This window comes from Echeneis naucrates, chromosome 1 (genome assembly GCF_900963305.1).
Source record: "Echeneis naucrates chromosome 1, fEcheNa1.1, whole genome shotgun sequence".
Classification (NCBI taxonomy): domain Eukaryota; kingdom Metazoa; phylum Chordata; class Actinopteri; order Carangiformes; family Echeneidae; genus Echeneis; species Echeneis naucrates.
Window position 1 is genome coordinate 3,024,237 of NC_042511.1, and position 26,382 is coordinate 3,050,618.

The following is a 26,382-nucleotide window of genomic DNA, read 5'->3' on the forward strand; positions in this document are numbered from 1 at the left end:
GTGAAAGTGTGTCACCCCACGCTGTCACAAAGACTCATGTAATCATGCAAGTTTGATTTAATTATGAGGAAAGAAACTGAGACGCTTTGTGTAAATGGCCCGGTCGTTCCCTGAGAAACACCAGAACAGCAGCTGATCTGAAGTCTCAGCAGGTCCAGGCCGGAGCAGCGACTGAAAGCAATCACAGGATTACGGCTGCAGTGTTTTTTTCACTCCAGCGCTGGCAACGTGAACGCAGACAAACAGAACCATCTCTGTTTTAAACCGTGAAAGAGCCGATAGATGTGATTGAAAACAGTTATCAGAAACAAACAAGGACACGTCCCCCTTCATCCATTTGATTCTCCCTGTACTGATGAGATTTACTCTTAGATAAAAAACAAAAAGTGTGTCCTTTATTTCTGTGTGTGGCGTCTGTGAATTACATTGGGGTTTAAAACATCAAGAGGCAGGGATGGTGCTAAACAAGATCAGATCTCAGGCAAAAAATAAATAAATAAATAGAGAAAGAATCCCATTAACACCAGCAGCTGTCCGGGGAGCACATCTGTAAATTAACTGTGTGGGAAAAATAACAGTTGCTTTGGACTCCGGTCTGATTTCTGCCTTTAAAAGGCAATAAAAATCTCTCTTCTCACTTTAAAGTGGCACGAAAAGATGCAAATTTACTTCCATATGCAATCCGTCACACAATCATCAGCCATAATTTCTCTCACAATGCTGACTCCAAGGTAAAAAACAAACACACAAACACCACAACACTCAAAAAGATGAGCGTGTTTACGCTTAAGTGTGGATGAGTATCAGTCACCACTGGTGCAATACGCAGCTTTTAGGGATGCTTTACTTCCCGTGTGCCTGGGAGAGGTTGTTAAAAAGGGAATGAGGGGAATAACTTTGCATTACAGATGAGGAAAAACCATCCTGCCAGCAGAGGCAATATCCGAATTTCCTGAGGCGAGTGTGAGTGAAATGCAAACACAACGGACGAAATGCGAATGAAAGGAGGATACGGTACACAAAAATGACATTTTCATAATCAGACACAGTCTGATTTCAAGGAAAGTTTCAGCTGTAGCTCCTATTTGTCGCAAAAACAACAACAAAAACAAACCAAAAAAAAAAACAAAAAAAAAAAACAAATAAATAATAAAACAGTAAGTGGAAATTTTGTTTCCAGTTCAGCCTTGTTATTTATAAGAAGGTGCTGAGAAAAATTCAGCAAGAAGCAGTTTGATTCTTGAAAAACATGTTGATAATGAGCTTCATATTTATAGAGATGGTGTGTGAGCGGAGAAACTCTCCTTAATTTGTGAATTCTCAACACTGTGAAAAAGTAAGAGCCACTCTCAACACCTCCAGAGTCCCCGAGGTTTTAACTGCAACCTCCTGCCTGTTTTCTCCATTTTAAGTTGTGACAGACCAGGAAAAATGAGAAATGTCCTTGAGCACCACTGAATCCCCGAAGGTGGTGTCTTCAAATTGCATGTTTTGTCAGAGCAACAGGCAGAAAAAGCTGCAAAGTCCTCACACTGGAGAGGAGACGGCCACAGCCGGCAGGTCTCGGTGCATTTTAATCACTGTTGCTGGATTATTTGTAATTGCGTGTTTACTGATGTTTCACTTGAGATGTGTAATTGTTGTGTTCACCTTCAGCTGAGGCTCCCACGCTAACGCCCGCCTGCTCCACTGTGCCACAGCAGCCGACTGAAACAACTTCCAGCAAGAAAGAAATGAGAGCACGTGAAAAGTGAAGGTGCGGTTAAATTAGTTTATTATTAAGTGAAAATGTGTGGACCTGTTCACCGACACGGCAGTGATGACAAGGAATGACACAAAAGAACTGGCTCCCTCAGGCCTCGGTGTTGTACACAGAGTAATCGGAGGCCATGGTCACGTGCAGCTCCCAGGGAAACTGATTGACGGGTCTCTTCACTTTGCCCTGCTGACCTCTGCTCTCCTTGATCATCAGCTGGATGTCCTCGTCATCCAGGATCCGAATGAGGTCGCCTTTGGGGTCGCGGTAGTTCAGGGCGATGTCGTCCTCCTTGAAGACGTTTCTAGGGGAGACAGACAGGGACGGAAAGCTTTTCACTTTTATTCCTCTGAAACTGCAGCGATCAGACTCAAATTTGAGCTAAAGCTAAATAAATTCATATAAAATAAAGTCTTTGTTTCCTTTGTGGGGAAACATTAATGTTCAATAATTATTATTCTATTACGACTCTGCGTGGTTCTTATGCTTCTGAAGAACAAACTTCTTTTTGCTCTTTAATGTTGAAACCAACAATAGAGGGAAGTCCTCCACCTCATCTCCAGTGAAGAAGAACGCCACCACGTCGCTTTTATTGATATATTACAATTTAATTAAAACATTTCCTGCGAGAATAATTACCAAGAAAAACATAAACTGGATGAAAGGAAATGGGTAATAATAATAAGCGCAGACGGGAAGTTTGACAACCGCACGCCTTTTATGTTTCACCGGAACAGTACTAACATTTAATACCGGTAATTAGTTAAAGAGGAAAAAACAAAAACTGAGTAAAGAGACTGCTCCAGTTTTTATGAGTTTTTCTATGGGCCTCCTGGAGGCACAACATGATTGAATTTTACATCTGATGAAGGACAAGCACTGAAGGATTCAGTCACTTCAGACAACAAACGAACATGTGCAGACTTCCACACACACAGATCTAAATGAACACATAAAGATGATATTTCAATGCAGACAGCTGTATAATGGGGATTTACTGACATGACAACAATATATGATAACACACAACACACACTCTGTTATAAGACTGTTTGTCAGGAAACATGGCAGAGTCTCTTTATCACAGCGAGTGTGATGAAACGTCAGAGCGTAATAATGTTAATGAGAAAATGTGTTGATGATAATGACAAGACACAAATTGAGTTGTAATCACTTTCTACCTGACAGTTTATCACATGAAGTGATTTTATTGTCTGCTCATTTATAGCTGAAATGTGTATTTTTTATTTATGATCTCCGGTTGAGCAGGTAGTTCAGAAGCGTCTGCAGCGGCTTCACCCTTTCCTCCTCTACCTCCCCCCCCCGGATCTCTTCTTACCCCCCACTATTAGCAGTGTGCTGCCATATTAAAACCCAGGACCAGGGCCTCATCCATCTTACTCTGGGGAACAATAGGCCTGAACGCAGAAAAACAATAATGAGCAGATAAGCGGCGGAAATGAAATGATAATGAATGGGGAGGGCTAATCATCACAGAGCTCATGATGCATAATGTGTAGGTGGTGCAGTGGGGGGGGGGGGGGGGGGGGGGGGGGGGGGGGAGGGGGGGGGGGGCGTCAGATGTCCCACAGGTGGTGATGACTGGTTCTGCACAGATATGCTGCCCCCTGCTGGCTTAGTGGGCCTCCGCTCATCCACACACAGAACACACGCTGGATGATTCCCGAACAGAAACCAAAACAGCACTGGACTGAAGAGCTTTCTGCCCCGTTCAGGAGCTGCTTCCTGTCTGCGTTCATCATGCAGTTGGCGGCAGCAGGATGCTATCCCTGCAGGCTAGCTTCACTTTCAGTCATTGCAGCGATCATTTTGTCTTTTTCAACAGTATTTCAAAAGTCTGAGCTGCAAAGCTGCGTTCTGTCTGATGACCATCAGGCGGCGGCGGCGGCTCTACTGGCTGTCTGCTGCACCTGATTGGGAAAATGACTTCTCATTCGATTGAGCTTCTCAGTAATGGGTTTATGGTCTCAGTCTGTTGAGAGTGCACATCAGGGCGGAGGTACTGTGTGACTGACAGGCAGAGACCAGAACAGCTCAGAGACACCTTCTCCTCCAAATGTACCAGAGGAGAAAAGCACATATGTTGACATTTACTTTTGAATCATTCTGTCTTTTGATACGAACACCTGTAGCAGCAAATGGGATGCTTGTAAATGTTCCCCGGAGGCAGTCAGGATCTTGGTAAAACCTCATTTTCTTTTTATACCCCTTCATTCTGACCCTCCCTACTGTAAATGTGTTTAAAGGTATTTTAAACTTGCAGCTGTTTAAATTAATGTTCACTCATTGTTTCATTGTTTTATGTACTGAACCTGTGTGTGCCGTCCTGGCCAGGACTCCCTGGAAGAAGTGATCTTGTATCTCAATGGGACACTTCCAGGATAAATAAAGGCTAAATAAATAGAATAAAAAATTTACTTTCTTGGTTGCTTGATGTGCGTTTTGGATATTTGTGGGATTTTTGTATTTCACAGTAGAAGAAAGAGCAGCGGACCAGAGTTAATGTTCTAACAGAACTTTGCGTGCTCTTTCGGTTTCTACATCTCTTCTGCACTTCCTCCTTAAATGCCATCTCAGCCAACGGCAGCGCAGGCATTTCTGAAAAGTGCATCATGTTTAGAGCATTACTGCTCCACGACGCTTTGAGTTGGAGACTTTCTTTAGTCATTGAGGTTTGAGTTTTTGTTGATAAAATGAGCAACATTTTGATGCTTACATTTTATTCTCTTGTTTTATGAGCCATGATCCTCTATTACACTGACACTGTCTTCATTTAAAAAAATAAAAATGGTGACATTTTTAAAAAGAAAAAACAAAAATGTATGAAAAAATTGAAAATAACGAGGCAAAGAACGGTCAAACAAACAAAAGCTTTGCAAAGCAGAGGTTAAAGGTCAACGGTCCACAATCGGCAGGGAAGTAGGGAACTGAGGCTTATATGAGATTTATAATGTGAAAATGGGAACATGCAAAATGTTCCACTGGCTTCACTCTGAACTCTCATCAAATATATCAGCTGCTTTCTATTATCGCCTTTTTTTGGAAGGAGTGGTAATTCATTCACAAGCGTGAGGTTGCGTACAATCATTTACCGGTCTACAACGGTCCAATCCTAACCCCGCAAAAAAAAAAAAAAAAAAATTAAATAAATAAATACTCTCACATTTCCCCACCTGAGTGTAACTGCAATACATGTTGATTTAAAATGTCCATCACCTTTGTTTCAGCTTGAGCAGTAAAACAGAAGTGAACAGAGCTGAGAAAAGCAGCCAGCTGTAACATTTATGACACAAAGATGGACCTACTTCATACGAGACAGCAAGTCTTTGTACGTCGGCTCAATGGTGAGGGCCTCTTGGACGCACACATCTCTGCGGGAAAAAAAGCATCATCACCAAATTGAAAATGTTTTGTCATTTGAAAGGCTGACAGACTGAAAGATTCACACTTAGGTACAGCTACCGGATATGTCAGAAGAGATTTAACTCTTACCGTCGATGAAAGGTTTGTTTTCATCACATTCAGAAAACAAACAAACAAACACCTGATTGAAACCTCTCAGAACTTTAAACTCGCTCTAAACACCATTCACAAAATCCCATTTCCACAGCCGAATGGAGGTGGAGTGATTTTATTAAGCTGCACATTAGCCCCGTTACCTTGGACTTCATTTTCTCCACGATCACAATGGAAGTGTCTTAATCCACAACTGAGCATTCACTCTGATGATGAACATCTTCTTGTATTATGAGGAAAGTTTGAAAATAGAGAGGCGGATGAACTCATTAGGAAAATGTTAACTGATCTTGTAAATCAAGTGAGAAGTCAGGCCATATTCCCATAAACTTCAACACAATCAGACTGATGCTCATGCAAGTTTTAGCCACTTTAGTATCAGTTTGACTTTTCAGACTCGGAGTAAACGGTTACACAGTCTATTGTTGGAATATCAAATTCCCTCACACACACACAGTTCCAGCCGCACAGACCTGGTGTCGACCCCAGAGGGGGTGAGGAAGTAGCAGCGCAGACAGCTGTAGGTGTGTCCTCCACCTTCACCTTCTGAGTCGCTCTCTGGGAGGGGCTTTATTATCTTCACAAAGGATTCTGGGAAAATGCCCGTCTGATTGTTCACTGTGCCCTGAAGGAAAGGCGAGAGAGGGGTGGAGCAGGATAAGTAGTTAGAGCCTCTGAGGGCGAAGCCGTTTGAAAGCGGCGCGGAGGTGCATTTTGAGATGAGCTTTCCTGACTAATTAGCCTATTCATAACACGCCACTGATGTTACAAGCACACGCTGCAACCATACAGAGGTTTTACTACACCCCAGGCGTCAGAGGGTGTTAAGTCTGCAAAAAACACACGCAGAGACGACTTTATAAAGCATCAGGCGCTCTCACACATTCACAGCAGAACCAGGCAGTCTTCTTCCTGAGCTGAAATGTATCATTTAGCTGACAGTACAATGACGAGAACATCCCTTTGGTCCTGAGATGTTGTATATTCATCAGTCAACTCAGTCAAGCGTTGCTTAATTTGTGTGAAATCATAAATTTCAAGCAGTTAAAGTACCACATCCGGCAACTCAAAGGCACCCGTTTAAAGATTAACGTGAAATATACTGCAAATAAACCGGCCGGAAACTACTTCTGATGAAGGTAGATTCATGGAATCCTTTTGTTTCAGGCCCACACTGTAGTACTGCTCATTTGGAGCAGAAGAACTGCATCAATAACTCTGTTCATATATATTTACAGTGGAAGTACCTCAACAGGTCAAAACAGGAAGTCCAAGTCAAAGTCAGTGGAAGAGGGGCCGGATCTGCATCGTTTCCCTTCATCCTCTCTCTTCACCGCCCAGTCGGTCAGAATCAGTGCCGGCAAACAGTAACACCAGATCCACCTGGGCCCAGGTGAGCTGAACCATACATTTCCAGTTTGTTTAACATCGCTGTGGTTTAGTAATGTTATGTCAAATCTTTATCTGTATTTCAACGTTGCTCACTTATTCTGGGAATCCCGAAGTCGCTCTTCCTCGGTTATAACAACCTTATGACAAGTTTTGAAGTGTTGCATTAACCTCAACCGAACCAGAAAAAGATGTTGAAAAAGTACTGGGGTGGACGAGATGAATTCAAAAGAACAACAACGAAGCCTTTGCAGTGTTGAATGAGAATAAATAGATTGTTAGCCTTCTCTGTTACGCTTTTTGGGATCTCTGCACGAAGCAGGGGGCAGGAGAAGTTCACCCTCCTCCTCCGTCAGCGTTGATCTCTCTCTCTCTCTCTCTAGCACCACATCAGCTCTCTCTCCCACTCACCCACTCACGGCTTCTCTCTCACACTCCATCTCGACACCTCGCACATTTCCTGACCTTTCTTTAAGTGCCCTGTGACAAAGCACAATTTCTATGACAACTAGTTGCGCCGTTGTTCCGCTGCTGCATTTCGTGTTGTGCAGCTAATTAAAACGACCCACATCCCCTTTTTGGCTGGCGGCGGCTCACATGTGACACTTGCAGTGTGCAATCAGGACATTTTGTTCATGAAGTAATTGTTCCTGTAAAGGAAACTGGAGCAGGGCGCCTCCAATCACAGCAGTTAAGGCAGTTTGTGGTCACTGTACTGTTCTGCTGCCACAATGTTTTTGTTGTTGTTTTTTTGTTTTTTTTAAGTTTGTACATTCTGTAATTAACTTTTTGGCTGCCGCAACTTGTGAAGGTACAGTTTGTGTATTGTCCTCTGCCAGTTTGGCATTTGGCAAGATGAAGACACATCATGAAAAAGATATATATATATTGATGTATTTAAATCAAGCTAACTGGAAGCATTCACTCCTTCAGGTATGTTTACACGACAACATCATCATCTGGCGTTTACATCTGCTTTTTAGCTGCAGGACATCGATGTTCCTGTCTCACCTCTGAGGCGGCAGACAGGGTCAAGGTCAGAGGCCTGCAGGCCGAACTCAGAAAATCATTTCCGTCACGCTAAAAATAGTGACTTTCACTGGTCTTGTTTTCAGGGTTTCGCCATCGACCGTGGGACTGAACTTTCCATGTTTCTGTTTGTGTTGTGCTCATTGTGACTAACCCTGTTTGGTTTAACAGGGAAGTTCTATTCTCCTATACACTGATGCAACCATTCAAGAGAGAACAAAGAAGCCTATAAGACTTCCAGAAGTCCGGATATGCAGGCGACATCTGAGAGCTGACCCACAGATGTGCACGTGGGATGCTACAGCAGGTGTGCACGGTCCCTGCGGTCTCTGGTGCTGAGGTTGTCCACATACAAATGGATGGAAGGTTCAAGTTCGGTCTGTTCTCTGCTTCCCTCCATCTTCTCATCTCTCTCCCTCTCCCTTTGCCTCTCCCTCCTTCGTGATCCATTTCTCCGTTTTGCCACTTCACTCTTTTCCTCCATCACTCTCCCCCCTCCCACCATCCCCACCTTCTCTCTTCCTCACTCCATTTTTTTAATCTCTTGTGTCTCACCCTCCTGCTCCACCACCTTTTCCTCCCATCCCTGCCTTTCCTCCCTCTCACTCCCAATCCATCTCTGATCTCTCTCTCTCCCTCCCTCTCCCACTCTCACTCTCTCTCTCACTCTCTCTCTCTCTCTCTCTCCGCTCTTACCTCCAGCCAGTCGGCGTTGACTCGTCGCAGCAGGAAGATCACCTCTCCCCTCTTCAGGTTCAGCTCCGCCTTGCTGTTGCCGCGAAAGTCAAACATCGCCTGGGACGCACAAAGGAAAAGCACACAGACAGAAGTGAGTGAGAGGAAAAAGGAAAGAGAGGAGAGAGACGGACAGACTCAACACAGAGACAGAAGAGACAGTGAGAGCACACAGGTAAGACTTAACACACGTTGTGGAATATGTAAGTGACGGAAATAAAGACCAAAAGAAGGGATGCTTGAAAGAACAAGAAAGAGGATAAAGATTTTGGAGCAAAGAGGACAATCGATTCAGGAGTCCAGTTTGGACTGTAAGGAGACGTTTGAGTGTGTGTGAGAGAACGAAAGGAAAGAAAGCAAGGAAATGGGGAAAGAAGGGATGGTAGAGAAGGATTATTTTGTATTTCACATAAAGTTCTGCAGCTGTTGTGTGTGCGATTGCGTAAAGGTGACACTTGGTGCATATGTAAATGCATCAAATTTGAATAATTAAACAGATTCTCTTTAGAAATGAATGAAAAAAGGGACATAAGTGAAGGTCAAAGGTCCAGGGCGTCTCTTTAATGGAGAAAAATGTCCTAAATATACTCAACCAACAGAGAACAGATTTGGAGCCAGATGATTTAAATGGTGGAAACAGTTGATCTAAATCAGTTGGATCATGTGTAAAACATATCGCATGCTGTGTGTGCTGGTGCTATCCTCAGCATTTGTGAATCTACTGTAAGTGTGTTCGTGTGTGGGTGAGTGTGTGTGGGATGAAGTAAAAATCATGTACAAGCCAGTTTGCAAAAGTGATACAGACCAAGGAGACGCCCCACTGCAATGCATGTGTGTGTGTGATGCCATCCTGGCTGGCATCTGTGTGTGTGTGTTTTTTTTTTTTTTTTTTTTAAAGCCAGAGTTGAATTTGAATTTTAGTTGGAGCTCAGTAGAGCCATTATCGATGTTTCAAACCTATTTCTGGTCCTCTAGAGAGATTCCTCAAACAGACAGATGATGAAGTAGCCTATTACAGACGCACACACACACACAAACGGGTGTTTTTGAAGGCACAATCACCTCCACACACACAGCTACACACAGCTACACACGAACAACAATAGTATTTTCATTGTGTTGTGCAGCGTCAATAAACCAAATCTGACTTGCACATGTGGTACCAAAAACAAACATATGCGCACACCCACTCACTCACACACACACACACACACACACACACACACACAAGTTTGTGTTATCAACACCTACTGGAGAGAAAAGAAGCACTAGCTTCATATCAAATTACAGCAAAAGACAGGAAAGTAAGAGATAGGAAGACTGAAAGAGGAACTGTGAAACCAAACAGAGATGGACGAGCGGTTAAAGCAGTGGGAGGGAGGTGAAGAAGAGGGGGAGGACGGGGGGGAGGAGGAGGAGGAGGAGGAGGAGGAGACAAGAGGAGTGAAAGTTAAACAGAGTCGCAGGAGTAAAGCAGGCTGATAGATCACCGCTGTCTTCACGTGGTAGTTTCACAGCGAGCAGCTCTTGTGTGATAATCCTCACAGGACAGTGAGTGAGCGCGATGGAGAAAAAGACTGAAATTTAAAGCAACAACTCTTAAAGCGGCACTCATGAATGATTTAGCTATTTTATGATGTGAGAGTGATGTGAAGTGTGAGTTTTTGTCTCAGCAGCATGAAACTTTGCTCAGACCTCCTTAGTCCACAGAGGATGAACCTGAGGATGAATTGTGCTACCATGAATATGAAGTCTGTGGTTTACGGAGGAAGCTACAACAGTTACTGGATTGACTGAGATAAAGAGCTTTAAATATCCCCTCAGATTTAAATGTCATCTCTTCAGTCATCGGCTGATCTTGCCTCTAGCTGCGCCGTCAGGTCAAAACTTTGGTTAATAATCTCAAACCTGCAAAATTAATCACTGTTCCAGGTCACATTTAGTGCTAATTATCCAATGTGCCCGTGCGCGACACGTACAAGGTGAGCATGCTAAACATTAAACCTGCTAAAACCTGTGCTAAATGCTAAATCTGTTTAGCATTAGCGTGTTAGCAGTGTGCAGTTAGCAGTCAAGAGTTTTTTCATATTGACCATGACCTTTGACCCTTGTGCACCAAAATGTCGTGCTCATTTGTCCTACTGAACACTTCAACCAATTAAAAAAAAAAAAAAAAAACACAAAAAACTAAACATGGAGTCTGACGCTGCCTCCAGACTGACCTCTGCTTCTGCACCTATCGACTAGAACTCATCATTTCGCCTTTTTATGCTCCTTCTCAGCCACTGCGATCCTCCGAGTGGTCTCATCTAGCACTGATAACCGTGCACGCAATGCAACAGTTCCCATCTGCAGAGGAACAAGTTTCTGGATGCAACCAAAGCAGGCACGTCCTTCTTTAGCTTCAAGAAACGCTTCAAAAATCATCTCTGCCACAAGCAACTCCTCTAACACACCAAACTAGCGCTTAGCATACACCATTTTTGATTTGATCTCCTTATTAAATAGATGTACTGTATTATTTTAGCCTCCAGCAGTTAAGCATCAGCGTTGTGCCTTCTCTTTGATTTCCTTATCTTTGGATAAAAGACAAATGTATAAATGCAAAATGTGCATCAATTCAATTGCTGTCACTGACATCAGAAATGTTGACAATGTTAAGGATTGTACCTTTAAAGTGTACGATGAAGCGTGAACGAGGAATCAATGACTGCATGTACAAGTGTGTGTGTGTGTCCAAAAATATGAGACAGAGGCTGATGACAGATTAATGAAGCTGGGGAGTGAGGGAGCTGGCTGGATTAACAATCCATTGAGATTACCCCGACCCAGAGGAAACGCACACACACACACACACACACACACTTTGACTTCAAGGCTGTTATTTCTTGTGCATTATTCCAGACGCTGTTTTGTTGTGGCGTTGACCTGCCACTGGCTGTAGTTTATAGATGATGTGAAAATGCGTTTGCGGGGGTGAACTTTTGTCTCTCATGACAAAGCATCCCCCCCCCCCCAGCCCTCCTTTCATCTCCCCTCCATCACTGTTCCACGTCTTTATCCCTTCTCTACTGTCTTCTTCCAATTTGTTCTTGTGTCCCCATAAATAATAACATTTTAAACACCTCACCTCTGGAGGCAATGCTCCGGCCGGCTGTATGAATCTATGAATCATTTAAAATCACAGGAAGTAAAACCGCCACCACTGATGAATTCATAGAAGTCCGTCATAAAAGACTTACTGTGAGACAAATGCCCCAAAATCAGTGAGGCTGAGTTTAATCGTTCATATCAGAGGTGCCTTTAAACAGGGTACATTTTCATTTTTGACATTGCTTCATCGTTAGTATCAGCAGATATTCTGCAGGCTGGAGCCTGAAGTAACACTCTACCAGAAGGTGACAACACAGTCCAACCGGGCCGCGGCTAGCTGGTTAGAAGGAAAACAAGTGATAAGGACTAAAGTCGGATACTGAACTCACCCAGTTTCCTCTTGACCTTTAAGGACGCAGCTTCTAATGCTGACATCATGCCGCAATAGAAAAACTTTGAAATAGTTTCTTTCAGACTCAAAGATTGAGGCTATTACAACGTGGCAGCCTCAGTGAGGTTTTTGTAATCTGAACAAACAGACTGTCTCCTCCATGCAGGATCCAGGGCAGGCCCTTGGGTGATCAGTGATTCGATGGTCTCTAAATGTAGCTGCACAGCCCTTGGGTTCATCCAGCCACAGGAGCAATCATCTGGCACAATTAGACCCCCCCCTCCCGACCCAACCCCGCCTTAATGAGCTGAGCTTGTTAAACCTTCAGCTCGTCAGTCTGGCGATGGGGAGGAGGAGATGAGAATTGAACTTTTTTTCCTCTCTCCCTGATGTTTAATAAAAGCGTATCTTTTTAAGTAGATGGCCCACTTCCTGAAAGGCCTGGAGTGAAGGATCATGGGAGAATATGGGTGTATATTTATAGAAGAATCAGCAGAGGTTGTGGGGATGTTTGGCCATTAGCGAATCCCACGTCCTTCATAAATTTAATTACTTGATTTCCAAACCTGCCTTCAGGTTGTTCATGGATGTTTTGCAGGTTATAACACTTGGATTACAACTGCATAATTAAAACCACGTAAATGTACGTTTTTTTTGGCATTTTTACTCATCCAGCATGTGTGGTGAAGCAGTATTTTCCGTTGCGTTTGGAAAAAGCCTGGCAGCCTGACAAAGTGCTCAGTTTTGTTCTCCAGCACTGTAACTCCTGCAGATAATATCTGCCTCTAATGCTGCTGGATGCTCCACTTCCTTTTCACTTTCCTGCTAAGTGTGTCTCTGTGCTGCTCAGTGATGGGCAGGTTTAATGGGTTCAAACTGAAAACACCTGTCTGCTGCTGCTGCTGCTGGAAAATGGACTGAAGACTGAACCTTATAACCAATGAGCTGTGAGACAAAATTAGATTCCAAAACTTATGAGTGAAAACTTGTTTAGCGTACCTTGTGGAGTTTGTTTAAATCCACTACTAAACTGAAAGAGCTACCTAGCTACATTATGTATTTCTTCACCTTAAGCTTCATGTTCATCATTCAAACTTTGTGTGGAAAGACATCTATGGATAAATTCTTCTGTATCGGCCCTCTTCAGTCTGCGATAATTTCGTCATCAGGGCTCACGTTCATTATACAGCGAACATCTGAATTGTATGATCATATTTGTTCCTTGTGAGAAGATGTACCTGCATATCCAGATAGAGCTTTATCAGAAACAGGATCTAATTTCTGCTTTAATGGCTCTCACTGGGAGAAGATGAGGAGCCGGGATTCAGCGGATCACAACCTTCTTGATTTTTAATTTTTGTAATTCTGTCGGTTTTTGTGGCGTCATCGCTTCATCTCTCTAACATCCTCTCTGCCTCTTTTCTCTCCTTGAGCTGTTTCCTGCTTCTTTAGTCTTTCTCTCCGCAGTTTTTCACGCCAGGCAAACTTGTGTATCATTAGGCTCATGTTAACCAGGAGCAGCCTGTTCAATTGACCTCGGTTGAAGCTCAAAGCGCCACAGCCGACAATTACTCAGAGCGCCGTGCGGGGCTAAGCCTGAGCTAATACTAAGTGGAGTGGAATCAAGTGTTATGGCGAAACGCTTGCACCAGCTCTACTGTGACAAATGCCTTGGCTCTCCTCTTATCCGTCAGGGTCAGAGCAGCCATTGATCATTGTTTGGACAGAGTTTAACAGCCACTTTGCTTGTGCTGGAGAAACACAGCGCAGGTCATACACAAACACGGACAAAATCACAGAGGAGAGGAGCGCTTTTTTTTTTTTGCCAGAGAGAAAGAGCTAAAATAAACGTTGAGTAGGCTGGCAGCTTCGTGAGTAGAGTACACCAATGTTTTACTTTTGTGTGGGAGAGAGGGGAGGCAGAGAAAGAGTAAAATGGACTCTGTCGATAAAAGACCACTGGAGTGTGCAGCAAGCGATACACCACGTTCGCTTGCAGCTTACTACCCTGTTTTGCAGTGCAAGGGTAGAAAAAACTAAACACTTTTGAGGGCAAATTGTTCAAGAGCTGCAGAAACACACACACACATCACCTGGAGACTTATGCTCACTTTACAGCCACTTAGGAACCTGTGCAAAGTCAAATCACACACACACACACACACACACAGACACACACAGCCATTTCTGCTAAACTGAATCCTGAACACCACACTTCCCTACAGAGTGGAAAAGAAAAGCTGCCAATACAGAATAAATTAGACTTCCATTTTAAATTAACTAGTTCTTTACTTTCTCAGTCTTTCTGAATATAACCAAACAAACACATCCCCTGACTTCCAGACTTTAGAAAAATGTGCTGACACATCGTTAAAACTGCAGCGAAAACTGAGAGATTTTGTGATTTCATTTTCACTGTTTCAGATTCTACATCCTTCCGTTTTTTCTTCACTTCCTGTTGTATTAATTGGTAAATCTAATTTCCTTTGTGTTATTATCCAGCCTGTCACTCACACGTGATGGTGCCATCAGAGGCTATTCAGTGGCATGAAAGCGAGAGGAACCGAGAATCAAACCTGCCACGTTCTGAGTCATGGACAATCCAATACTGACACAGAGCTGAAGAGTGAAAACACCTTTTCCTTCCTTGCTTGTTCTTTGCTCAGCCTACAATGAGGAAAACTCTGCAGCGCCACACAAAAAACTGTTTTTCTCTTGGTTACGAAGTGTGGTGTGTGAATGGAGTAGAGATGAGCGCAGATGTGAGGGAGCAGAAGGAGCGAGGGGAGAGAGGGATGAGAGATGGTCACAACCTTGAAAAGACAGAGTGGGAGGGGAGAGAAAAGGAAACAAGGACAAACTTAAGGGGTTGTTTCAGGGACAGAAAGGGAGGCAGATAAAGAAATTATAAAAGCGGGAACTTTTGATGAGGTCAATGGGCTCACCAGCAGGAGGGAGGAGAAAAAACATGGCACAAAATGTGATGCATGAAGCTGTCATAGTGGTTAGTGTATTTTATTTTTAATTTTGGGTGTTTTAGTGTGTGTGTGTGTTGTTTTTGTGAGACCAGCAAAGAAATGTTGCATTGTGGGTGATTCAGTGTAAAGATGTGTCAATGTGTGTCACAGGATTAGAGGGTATTTTCTGGTTGCTGTTGGTGGTGACCAGGACGTTGTTATCGTGTGGGTGTCGACAGCGACAATAACTAACAAATAATACACATACCTCTGCCCTGGGGGAGGAGAAAAGGTCCATCTTTGGCTTGACCGTTTTCCTACAAGACAAACAGGGACAGAGACAGTTCTTTAATGTCAGTGAAGCATGTGTGAGGGATTGATTAACACTTCAAGTAACACGAGTTGATTGAAAATGTAAACTTCTCATCTATAATTTTCTCCATAAATTATATCTCCTATCAGAGCTAATATAACAGCTATTATTTTACAGATACTTTACACATACTATTTATATAATATTATGAACTTTAATCATTTTAAAGAATAAAAACTATGCACATAAATAATTTTTAGAGCGCGTAGAAAACAAAACTAAATTACATCCAGGATTTCAAAGTCACATGGAAGCTCTTGTTTAAAAAAAGCTCATGATTGAAAAACCCAGTGTGGTTTAATGTAATATTGTGTCCTATGAGACACAACTGGTTTCTGAGAAAATCAGATATGTAGCAACATTTGAAAGAGGAAACAGGAAAGTTCCTTGTATGGTGCTGAATGCTTAAAAAAAAAAAGCTGTTCATATGTCCAGATAAAAAGGAAGTAATGAGATTGTACTTTTGCATCATTTCCTCTGAAGAGAGTCCCATTTTACTACATCTCCTGTAACTTAACCAAAAGGGCATGAACCAATCAGACGTCGTTGAGTCTGTTGTGAATGAGGAAGAAGCCATAAAAAGTCTCTGTTATTTTCACTTCCATAGCTTCCTCGCTCCTTAGCTCCATCCTGTCATGACGCGGCGGCGAGGTGTAAGGGGAAGACAGGAGCAGTCCAAGCAGAACCTTTTTGCCCAACTGGGGCTTCATAACTCGGGACAGCCTGACTTTGATTCGACATAAAATATATTTGTTTTCGCATCACCTGTCACTGGGCTAGAAGATAAATGAGTTGGGTTTTATCTCCTGGCCTTACCGTGACAAACACCTCTGATGTCCTGTCTGCACACGTGTCTCAAAGATCCATCCATCAATGCATGAGTGCATCAGCGGGGTAAAGACATGTATTACACTACATACAGAAGACATCAGCCAAATGTTCTCATTGATTTTGTTTAACTTGCATTACCTACTTGAAGAGTATTGGGTATAAAATATGGCATGGCAGGTTGGTTTTATTGAACTCTATCATCTTATTTAAATCTTATTTATCTATGCTTGGCAGGGGCATTCACTCAGGTCACATTATGAGCTGGCACCTTCATGCCAACGCAATTTGCTGCAGCAGGACCTTTCACCACTTTTTATGTTATTGCAGTTTGATGCTTTAGAAAATCTAATCCTCATAGATGCGTTTGATTCAGCTGATTAGCTCTCCGCTAGAATATTTATTCCCCCTCAAAGAGCAGAGCCTTTTCCAAACATAATCTGTTTGCTTTATTATCCCTGGCATTAAAATACTTGATTAAAGTGCCTCAGCAGTTACGTGCTACCAGCTCGCTGACCCATCAGAGGAGCAGTTAACTGCTTTAAAACCCTCTTATATATGATGGATGCTGATCAATGTCTTGGACGTGAGCTGCAGGGTGCAGGATGGGAGAATCTGGGTGAGTGGGAGCAAAATGGCACAGATAAACGTTCTTTCATTTGCCTCTTGGCTTGAGCTTAGGGTTCATGAATAACAGTTAGGAAGTTGTACAAAGACAGGCGACAGGGAGCTCATGAAAAACTAAAGCACATGTGTGTATTGATTACCTGTATTTTAATTCATTCATTCATTTTCCGGGTCACAGTGGGTGCTGGAGCAAATCCCAGCTCACAGTGAGCGAGGGGCGGGGTCACCCTGGACAGGTCACCTGTCCATCACAGGGCCAACACACAGAGACAGACAGAGACCAACAACCACTCACACTCACACTCAGACCTACAGACAACTTAGAGTCAGCAGTTAACCCAAACATGATGTCTTTGGACGGTGGGAGGAAACCCACACAGACACGAGGAGAACATGAAAACTCAACCCAGGCCGGGAACCGAACCCATGACCTTTAGTTAATTTGCCGCGGTGCTGCCGACTGTAATTTAAATAGCAATAAAAATCATAAATGAAATTTGGACACAATTTCACAAAGCAGCTAATATATTTGTGTTTTTTTTATTTCCCTTTGTGTGCTTATGGGCTATTTCAGTGTTCTCAGACTTGAATGGAGCTGGTTGTTTTCTAGATTTCGTTTCTGTATCTTTTTGGCCAAAATCTGTTCTTCTAAACAACAACGGAGGCAGTTTCCTCTCTTTCTGATGACAATGTGTCCGATTGGTCGCATACTGACGCCAGATTTCTAAGGTCTGTTGCTTTTTCTATGACCCTGCATGATTCTTTATTCTCAATGAAATTTATGCAAATCAATTTGTGCTTCAAACAATTCCCTTCTCCATTAATTCCACGTGCTTCAGCTTTGAACTGAATTCACCGTGACTGTCACCTTTGCACATTCAAATCCAATTTGTATAATTGGAGTGTTGTCTTGTGACAGCCAAAATATAACCAGTTCATCCTTGAGTCCAAGAAGATGTTTGTGTTAGATTTGAAGACATTCCCTGAAGATGTTACTGAGATATCGCATTCAGGAGGCCAACGCTGTGTTTTGTGGGGTCAATGTGATCTTCAGATTTTAACCATCAAAATCAAATTTGAATTTGAAGTCAGTTTGGTGGCTTTTTTTTTTTCTCAATGCAACTGCACACAGCTTCGGGATTCTTGTCACCTGACCTTGTGTTCAACTAAATTTACAACCAGTCAGTCTCTGTTTGGCGCTCGTTAGCAGGATGTGCTTACACTTTTCGGGTAGGTGGGCGGAGACGCCGGAGGGCTCTCGGTTGGTGCTCGCTGTCCTGGTCCGTCTGGTAGAAAAACATCCTGAGAGTCTCATCGAGGAGGAACCATATTGGCAGACCCAGCAACCTCTGGAAGAGCGAGAGGGACATGGAGAGGAAAAAGAAAGATCAGGTGGGGATGAGTAGAGAGGTAAGTGGAGATATGGAAAGGAAAGTGGGAGTTTAGTGGAGGAGGAGGAGAGGTAGGGTGGTGGGAGATTTGAGCAAGATGGGTGGAAGGAGCGGATAAAAAGAGAAGAGATGAAGCGAGAAAGATTAGAAGTGCAAGGCGAGCGAAGGCGAGGGAGTGTGGCAAAGTGAGAATCACGTAGGATGCAGCAAAAAAGAGTAGAGCAGAAAAAGAGAAGTGAGTGAGTGGGAGACAGAGAACCTGATCGTGTTTTTAGCGATGGAGCAACGCTGAAACATGTCAAAAGTCCCACAACTACAGTCAGTCAGACGTGATGTGGGCACAGGGCAGAGCAAAGAGAAGACAGCAGCAACGCCTACATGTTGAGCTCCATCTGCAAACTACTGCGGAAATATCCGAGTCAGTGCTTATCCACCTACAGCATCATTCAGCCCACCAAGCTGTAGGCTATTGAAAACTGCAGAAGATGCCAAAGCATGCCAACAACTCTTTCTTCTGTGCGCAAAATGAGGCGTGATTACCTTCATGTACGTGTTGAGCTCAGGGATTCTGCTTTCTGCGATATCCCGCTTGTTGCCGATGAAGATTTTTCCTGGCAAAGAAAAGAAGCGCAGGTCAGTCAAGCGTTTCAGATCAGGTGTAGAATCTAGGTGGCCATCATCGTTTGCGGTTTCCTCCTTGCGTCACAAATTTCTCACGCACAGATAAAGATAAATATTTATAGAAGAAAAACATAAATACCAAAGGCGCAAACTTGGTACATGCTCCACAGGAAAACAGACATTTCTTCAGAGCGAGGTCGTGTGATATGGTCAGTGGAAGCAGATAAATCGGACTCTTCTTGCGGCCAACACAAAAAAGATTTAAAGATATCTGTGAGTTTTTCTGTGTACGTGTATAAAGGCAACGTGCTAGTTAGATTGATGGCGGAATAAATGCACAATAGATCGCAGCAATCTACAGATTTATTATTGGCTTATTTTAACTGGATGTGACATTTATTTTATTTTTTTATTTATCTATTTTTTCATTATCTATACAAATACTTCTTTAGAAAAATTTACCCTTCTTTACCCTTCATCCTCAATATCACAAAAAGGGGAGTCAAAAACGATGAGGCGCAGCATAGACTATTACACGCTCTAAATAAGGGCCATCAACAATTCATCCCCGGCCATCCAACACTGTGGTTAAATCAAATTTAGTACAGTCTTAATGATCCTCAGCCACAATGCTCAGCCCTCTCTGTTCCCTCAATTTCTCTCACCTCATTCACTGTTGAGCACAATAAGTCACTCAATATCTCACAGACACAAATTCACTCTTACTGACGACTCATTCACTCGCCACGTGAATCTGCTGGGTCCTCAATGAAAAAAATGTTCTTTTGACCTTGATTCTATCATTCATATCATTCTAACACGCATCTATGATGGATTTAGCCCAAACAATATTCATGTGACGGAAAAAATAATGGTGAGATGGAAAGACAGAAAAGTGAAATAAACACTGTCATTCTGGTATTAAAATTCTCCATTATCTAGTTCCAATGAGCCAAAACTACTTAAATTTAAACCAAACAGACCTACATCTTTTTCAATTATTTCTTTTCTGTTCCTTCCCATCTCCCAACCTCCCCTTTGTCGTCCTCCCTCATCTTTCTTATTCCCTTTCCATCCTGATGAGATCTGGCATTGCAATTAAACCCATCAGATCTAATATTACCCAGCAGACTCCTCAGTGGCAGATGCTAAATCAGAGTTTGTTGGAAAGTAGAACTTTCTAAATATAGCCAGTGACAATGAGGGATACAGTCTTAAATCCGAAGAAGGATTCACAATAAGGCTTTACTGCTTAAGTGGTGTGTCTAAGATATTGTTGCTGAAATTATTATCAAGTGAAAACTGTGATGTTAGTGATACAGCGACTGGAAGATTTTAAGTAAATTAATTGGAAACTTTAAAATATGTGGTCACAAAATAGTTTTCTTCCGTGTCAGGAAGACAAAGTGCTCGCGGTGTGCTTTCTATACACTTTATATTTCACTTTGACCTTCACGTCACTCGACAAACCCATTTCTGTTGAAAGTGCCACAAAAACTCTTCACGACAAATTCCCACTCTGCCAGGTCTGTAAGCAGGTTGAAGCAAATGCCAAGAATAAAAGAATAATTCGTTCTTGTACCTGCTGTCTGGAACACGGCAAATACAGGAAACATCAAAGGGAGCAAGAGACACTTAGGACAAGAGATCAGAGAAAAGAAAAAGCCTCGTTTTAATGGATCAGATTCGGATTTGGCGGCGCTGCAGCCATAAGAAATACCACTGGTGCACGGTGACGATAAGGCAGATGAGGTTACCCTGCCTGAAAATGTAACGCCAGAACACAGAAGATCTGGTTCCGAATGTGGGATTAATGGATTTTTGTTGGTAATCTCTGACTATTCCTGCAAAGTTACCGGCAGAGCAGCGAGAAAAATAGGCACGATGGACCGAGCAACATTTTGGTGCAAACATCTTACTGTGTGTTGTGTGTGTATGCTAAAATGAGCATCTATCTGAAAGCATCACTGTGGCTGTTGACTCACATCACATGAGTGTGAAAATTTTATCTATATTTGTCCCCTAGCACATCCAATTTTCACAAAATAGACATATTTCATTGTGTAAATTAATGGAAGTTCAGAGTAAATTCATTTGAATTATAATTAATTACAGCACTTCTAATCCAAACGTGGTTATGAATGTGGCATTAAACATGAAACCAAATAAATGTTTCCTCTGTTTGCAAGGATGAGTGAAAACTCTGTCTGTGTGATTTCAGTGCAGCTTGATTCTCCATTTTAGGTTATCAACACACACCCAGCTACATCCCTGTCGTTCCCAAATCAATGCTCCAAGCCGCTCGGTCCATTTATTGGTGCAGATGTTAGCTTCCCGCCTTCCATAATCAATACAGACCTTGACGCCGGCTCCAAGACAGATGGACTTATGGGAAAACAAGGAGCTGCAGAATAAAACCGGAGCCAGCAAGCAGATGAGGACAAGAGGACACACACAGAGACACACAGCAGAAAGGCATTACGTCTGAAGAGCGAAAATCGTGCATTAACAGTGACCCGCATTCCGGACATTACTCTGTCTGCAGACTGAGAAGAAAACATGAAACAACAAAGGACAAAAGACAAAATAAATGTAAAGGTTTCAGGGAATATTATCTCCATCCAAAATCCACCACCAACCACAGATAATGGCCTGCAGCCACAGATCTAATGAGCTATCAAAGCCATCTTGTGTAAGTGTAGAAGAAGATGTTTGGAGAATAAACTGGAGCTGAGATTAGCTTTAATGGCAGAATAGTTGGATTTTATTCTTCGGGGGACTTTGGGATCAAGCTGAAGCAAATTTCATTCCTGACCAACAGAAAACAAATAAATTCACTAACGATGAGTCGACGTGAGCTCATGTGTTCAGCAGACTGCAGGCTGTTCTGGTCCTGAAGTGCTCCCAAAGACAACAAGCTCAGTAACATTGAGACTGGTAAGACCCAATAAAGGAGCGACTGTGGGTCAGCGTTTCCAAAGGTGTCCGTGTTCGTCCATCCAGATTCCAACAGCAGGTAGCTTTCGAACCAAAAGGAGCATTTCCAATGTGGTTTGGACGCCAACGACTTTTAAAACATATTCCTAACGCGCCCTCAAGAGGTAAAAGAGGCTGGATAATTGATCACAGAGTGGGAGGAGATCCAGCGGCCCGTCTACCCATCAGAAGGATCTGCTGTCACTGGTTACTGCATGCAAAACGAAAATGTGGGTTTTCTGTTCACTCCCTTCAAATCCTCATCCTTCAGCAGGATGTTTTTCCGACAGCTTCAGCGTGTTTTGCCTGCGGCAGTCATCTGTCCTTCCGTGCATCTGCTCTTCCCTGAGTATTCTCAATATATCTGGATTTTTCTCAGTTATTCCTGTTTTTCCACTAAACCTGTCAGGCGCATTCGTCACGACGAGGAGTTTTATTCTGACATGCTTACAGTTCTGAGTTTGAAAGTTTGTGTATGTGTGAGGGTGATAGAATTGCTCATTATACTTAGCAGGCGAATCTAAATAATTGTAATTCAATTGATTAAAGAATGAGATTTTACTCTTAAGAGGGCAAATATTTCTCTGGAGAAACAGGATTGTAATGCAGCATTTTCAGTGCTCAAGTGTCACATTATTATGCAGCAACACATCCGTAAAATGTGCCGTCACCGTGCCCTTGTGGCTTGAATAAAATTGGATTTATGGGTTGGGCTGCATGAGAAATTACATTATTAAACTTAAACTTCATGATTAAAAAATGTAAAGTTTTTTAATTACCAAGCAAATCCATCACGCCTCAATCCTCCTAATACTTTGGGACAAAAGTGTTTGGAGATACATCTCACACATGCAGTCGATTCAGATACTTTTAAAAACCTGTTCTGAGTTTTAGTTCTTCCAGGCAGAAGGGGAAGATTCTGCCAGCTGTCACCACAAACCCAGTCTGCTACTCTCCATATGCATGAAGCGGAGCAGAACGAGTTTCGCATCTGAAGGTGAAAGTTACAGAATGACAAGGCAGAAAATTATGCAGTCAAGTAGTTTTCCCTCTGTGTTCAATCAGCAGCAGAAGCCCAACACAACAAAATCAGTCATCCCGGTGAAACTCGACATTACAGTAGCTCTGCTTACTCTTCTCTACTCTCTTCGGACAAAACAACGGTGGCATGCATTGTTATTATAACAGCCTTTACATTAATGCCGTAGAACTGTAATTTGGTTTAAAATGGGTGTCGCTGAGAGAAAGTTGAGAGAAACACTTGAAAGTGCAGAACATCGCAGTGAACAAATCAGAGTCGGATGTCTGTATAAACACGTGTATTAGAAGCATTCAAAGTTTTAAATACTTATCAGCTCTCTCTCTCTCTCAACACTAAAAACTGATCTTACAAACTCTGACTGACTCACAACTTCTATGATTTAACAGAAACACAGGTTCAGCCTAAAAATGCCACTTGACCAAAGTGACGTAAGGGTTTGTGTTGTGTTGGCACATGTTCCAGTGAAAAACGTAACTAGAACAGGAATCTAATGGGGCAACATTTCCCCCTCTGACTCTCCCTTTAGGATGAAGAGATCAGTTTATAGTAAGCTCATATCAGATCCACCTAACTTCAGTATTCAGCTCCATCAATCCACATTTGGACTTTAAAGGAAGATATTTAATTCAGTGTTTTTTGTTTAACCCAGCATGGTAGCCTGTGGCAGACTTGGGTGTTCACATTTAGTTTCCTGTCAGATTAAATTCAGAGTTACACGGTGAACTGTCTGTGGAGCCGAGTGCCGTATTTGAACAATGTGAGATCTGACACCGTGTTAAATATTGTGAAGTGGTGTGACTGCGTTCATCGACGCTGCAGACGCACACTCACCTGGAAGTGTGGGCAGGATGCAGGTGTTACGGCCGGGCCTCTCTGGGTCTTCGGGGGAATATTTGGACTCCAGGTCCACGTGGAGGTTGAAAAATTCTCTGTACCTCCTGTAGATCAGGTACTTACATCCTCCTTTTGTCTTCACCTCAATCACAAACATCTAAAAGAGAAGCGAGAGAGACCAGAAACGGATGTGTACTCAAAATAAACTGACTAAACCAGGCGCGGAGAAAAGGCCTGTGCTTGATTTTGAACTTACAAAGTAGTCGATGAAGCCTTTCTTCTCCTCGATATCAGCGATGGTGGCGCTGATCGGGATATTGTGAGGCAGCTGATCAAAGTCGCTGAATTACACAAATATAAGATATTTATATTATCTCCTTCTTCCAAAAAAAATAAAAAAATAAATTATTTACATGTGAGACAAAATTATTCTGTTAACCACAATCGTGTTCAGAGTATGCTGAAAAGCCAAAAAGGCCACAAGCCAAATTCCTGTCAGACTCCTGCAACGATAACGTCAACATAAAAATATATATATATATATATATATTTATTTTTTTTTTTGTTTCAAAATGTTCTAATATTTGCATTGCAGAGCAGAAATAACAGCCAGCACCTGCCTCCAGTTTCATGACCCTGGTTTTGCTTTCAGGTGCACTGAGAAGTGAGATGTAACCTGATAACAACAGCTTCGGCGCGGCAGCGCGTCACTGACACAGCCGGACAAACGAACTCACCTTTCGTCTCGTAGCTGCTGCACCTGAGACATGTTGTCTCACACAGTCCTGGTGTCCGGACACGTCCAGAAGCCTTCAGACTCAGACTTCAGGCTCGGAGGCTCCGGAGCAGCCTGCAGGCTCGACGCTGCGGAAACACACAACAGGAAGCGAAAGTTCCGTAAAAGGGCGTTTATTAGGCGCTGCTGGTGAAGTAGACTCAACTCATGCATCAGATCATTAGATTACAAACACCTATCCACCTATTCTCTGAACACAACAGCCACCTGTGGAAGTTCAGCCAACAACAACAACATTTTTTTTTTTTTTTTTATTGTTGTAAATTGTGTTTGAAAATCAAAGATTTATTTAAAATCGATGAGCAGATTTCAGGGTGACGCACAATTTAAACTTCTGCCTGCTCTGACTGTCATTGGAAGGTCGGAGGTCAGAGGTAGAAGCCAGTTAGCTGCTGGTGCACGTGGCTTTCTTTTTTTTATTCATCAGACAGACGTGGATTTGTTAGAAATACCCCAGGCGGGTGTTTCAGGATTATTCTGCCGTGCATAGGGAAGGGAAGGCGAGAGCGTGAACAGTTACTTTTGCTCAGAATCTATTTCAAATATGTGTTTTTGTTTCTTTTCTCTTTCGTTTTTTGTTTTGTTGCGTTATCTTCCTGAACAAAAACCTAAAGTCAGATCATGACTCCAGCCTCCACCTCAGCCTGTGACAGAAAACGTTTGCTTGTTTGTTTTTTTTCACAGAGCTCCTGTTCGACTGATCAGTGTAAAGGCTTTTAGCATGTAGAAGTACTGGAGTACACTCCGGCGTAAGAGTTCACTGCAGCGTGACAACAAAAGTGAAACAGTAACAAAGGCATAAATAAACATACTGTGGAACTTCTTTCACAGAAAGAATACTTTCTAAACATCTTATAAGAAAACTAAACAGTAAAACAGTTTGTGAGTGAAAGCCGTGGCTGAATGGGATGAGACATCAACTATACAATATCGTACATTCAAAAATGTTCAAGCAGACCATTTTGCTTCCATTCTGTTCACATTCTGTCATGTTCTCCGACAGGCTGCGTTATTTATCTGCTGTTCTAATTTAGCGTTATAGCTTGAATGTGGAGTGGAGGAGTTTGACTGTAATGGAACAGGTTGTTGTCGCTGAGTTCAGATACAACTTGATGTTTACACCTCCTGTGAGGAGGTGTTAAAGCATTCCTTCATTAGTGATAGAATTTTATAAACATTTCTCAGCGTTGATACCGGCGGCACATCGTCTGTGACTCAGCCCATCCTTTACATTTATGATGACACGGATCCATACGTGCGGTTCAACTATCATTCAGCGCCGCTGTTATCACGAGGTCATAAAAAGGCCACGCTGTACACATTTACAGCTTGTGGACTTGTATGCAGTTATTCTGCGATTATTCGTGTTGGGTATTGTTTATTAACTATTAAGCTGTTGACTTCAGCAGAATTGTTTGTTAACTTAATGTCTTTATTGATTACTGAGTCAATAACAAAGGAAGACTCAATGGAACTTTTTACGCATATTTACTGACATATTTAATCTTTTAGAATAAATAACTCAATACAATCTGGACCAAATAAACATGATGCTCTGTGATGGATGACATCCTTTTAATTATCAATGACATGGACGTGCACACCTGATATAGTGCTGATGATTGAAGTAGTTGGGATTAGACTTGGGCACTGGTACAAAGTACAGCCTATTTCAATGGTAAATGATTAATGGTTGATATAATGATGGCAGTTCAGTTAGGCCGCAGTCTAATTAGAGATTTGGCAGCTAAACAAAGTGGTTAATTATCAAACAAGTTTTAATGTGGCAGATAATCAGTATCTCTTTTTTCTGCTTTTGAATATTTAAATTACTCGCTGCAGCTTTTTCTCTCTGCTTGGCACGGTCATGTCTGAGCGCAGTCCTGAAGAGAACAACAATATCTGGTTCATTATTCCAGACCTGAAATATACAGGCGGGAAATCAGGGTATAAAAAGCAGGCTGTGTTTCTCACCCACCCACTCTTTTTGCCTTAGTGTAGCTCAGT

General features: G+C 42.5%; 1 protein-coding gene across 1 annotated transcript; it reads right to left on the minus strand.

Moving 5' to 3' along the window:
• Nucleotides 1-1,757: 1,757 nt before the first annotated feature.
• On the minus strand, nucleotides 1,758-24,452 carry ncf4 (neutrophil cytosolic factor 4). The gene is made up of 10 exons (XM_029510831.1): nucleotides 24,317-24,452; nucleotides 23,836-23,920; nucleotides 23,577-23,736; nucleotides 18,647-18,717; nucleotides 17,937-18,064; nucleotides 15,156-15,204; nucleotides 8,408-8,506; nucleotides 5,767-5,918; nucleotides 5,083-5,148; nucleotides 1,758-2,060 (listed from the first exon to the last, which is right to left on the minus strand). Exons 1-10 carry the CDS (start codon nucleotides 24,346-24,348, stop codon nucleotides 1,853-1,855), a joined length of 1,050 nt encoding a protein of 349 aa, XP_029366691.1. The 5' UTR covers nucleotides 24,349-24,452; the 3' UTR covers nucleotides 1,758-1,852.
• Nucleotides 24,453-26,382: the final 1,930 nt, after the last annotated feature.

What these genes read in the sequence shown, in the direction of transcription:
- ncf4 (XM_029510831.1), bottom strand. Translation starts at nt 24,348, where the DNA reads ATGTCTCAGGTGCAGCAGCTACGAGACGAAAG. An exon ending in CCCTCTGGGGTCGACACCAG is followed by an intron (nt 5,149 to 5,766) that starts GTCTGTGCGGCT and finishes TTTTTCCCGCAG; the next exon opens with AGATGTGTGCGTCCAAGAGG. An exon ending in GACTTGCTGTCTCGTATGAA is followed by an intron (nt 2,061 to 5,082) that starts GTAGGTCCATCT and finishes TGTCTCCCCTAG; the next exon opens with AAACGTCTTCAAGGAGGACG.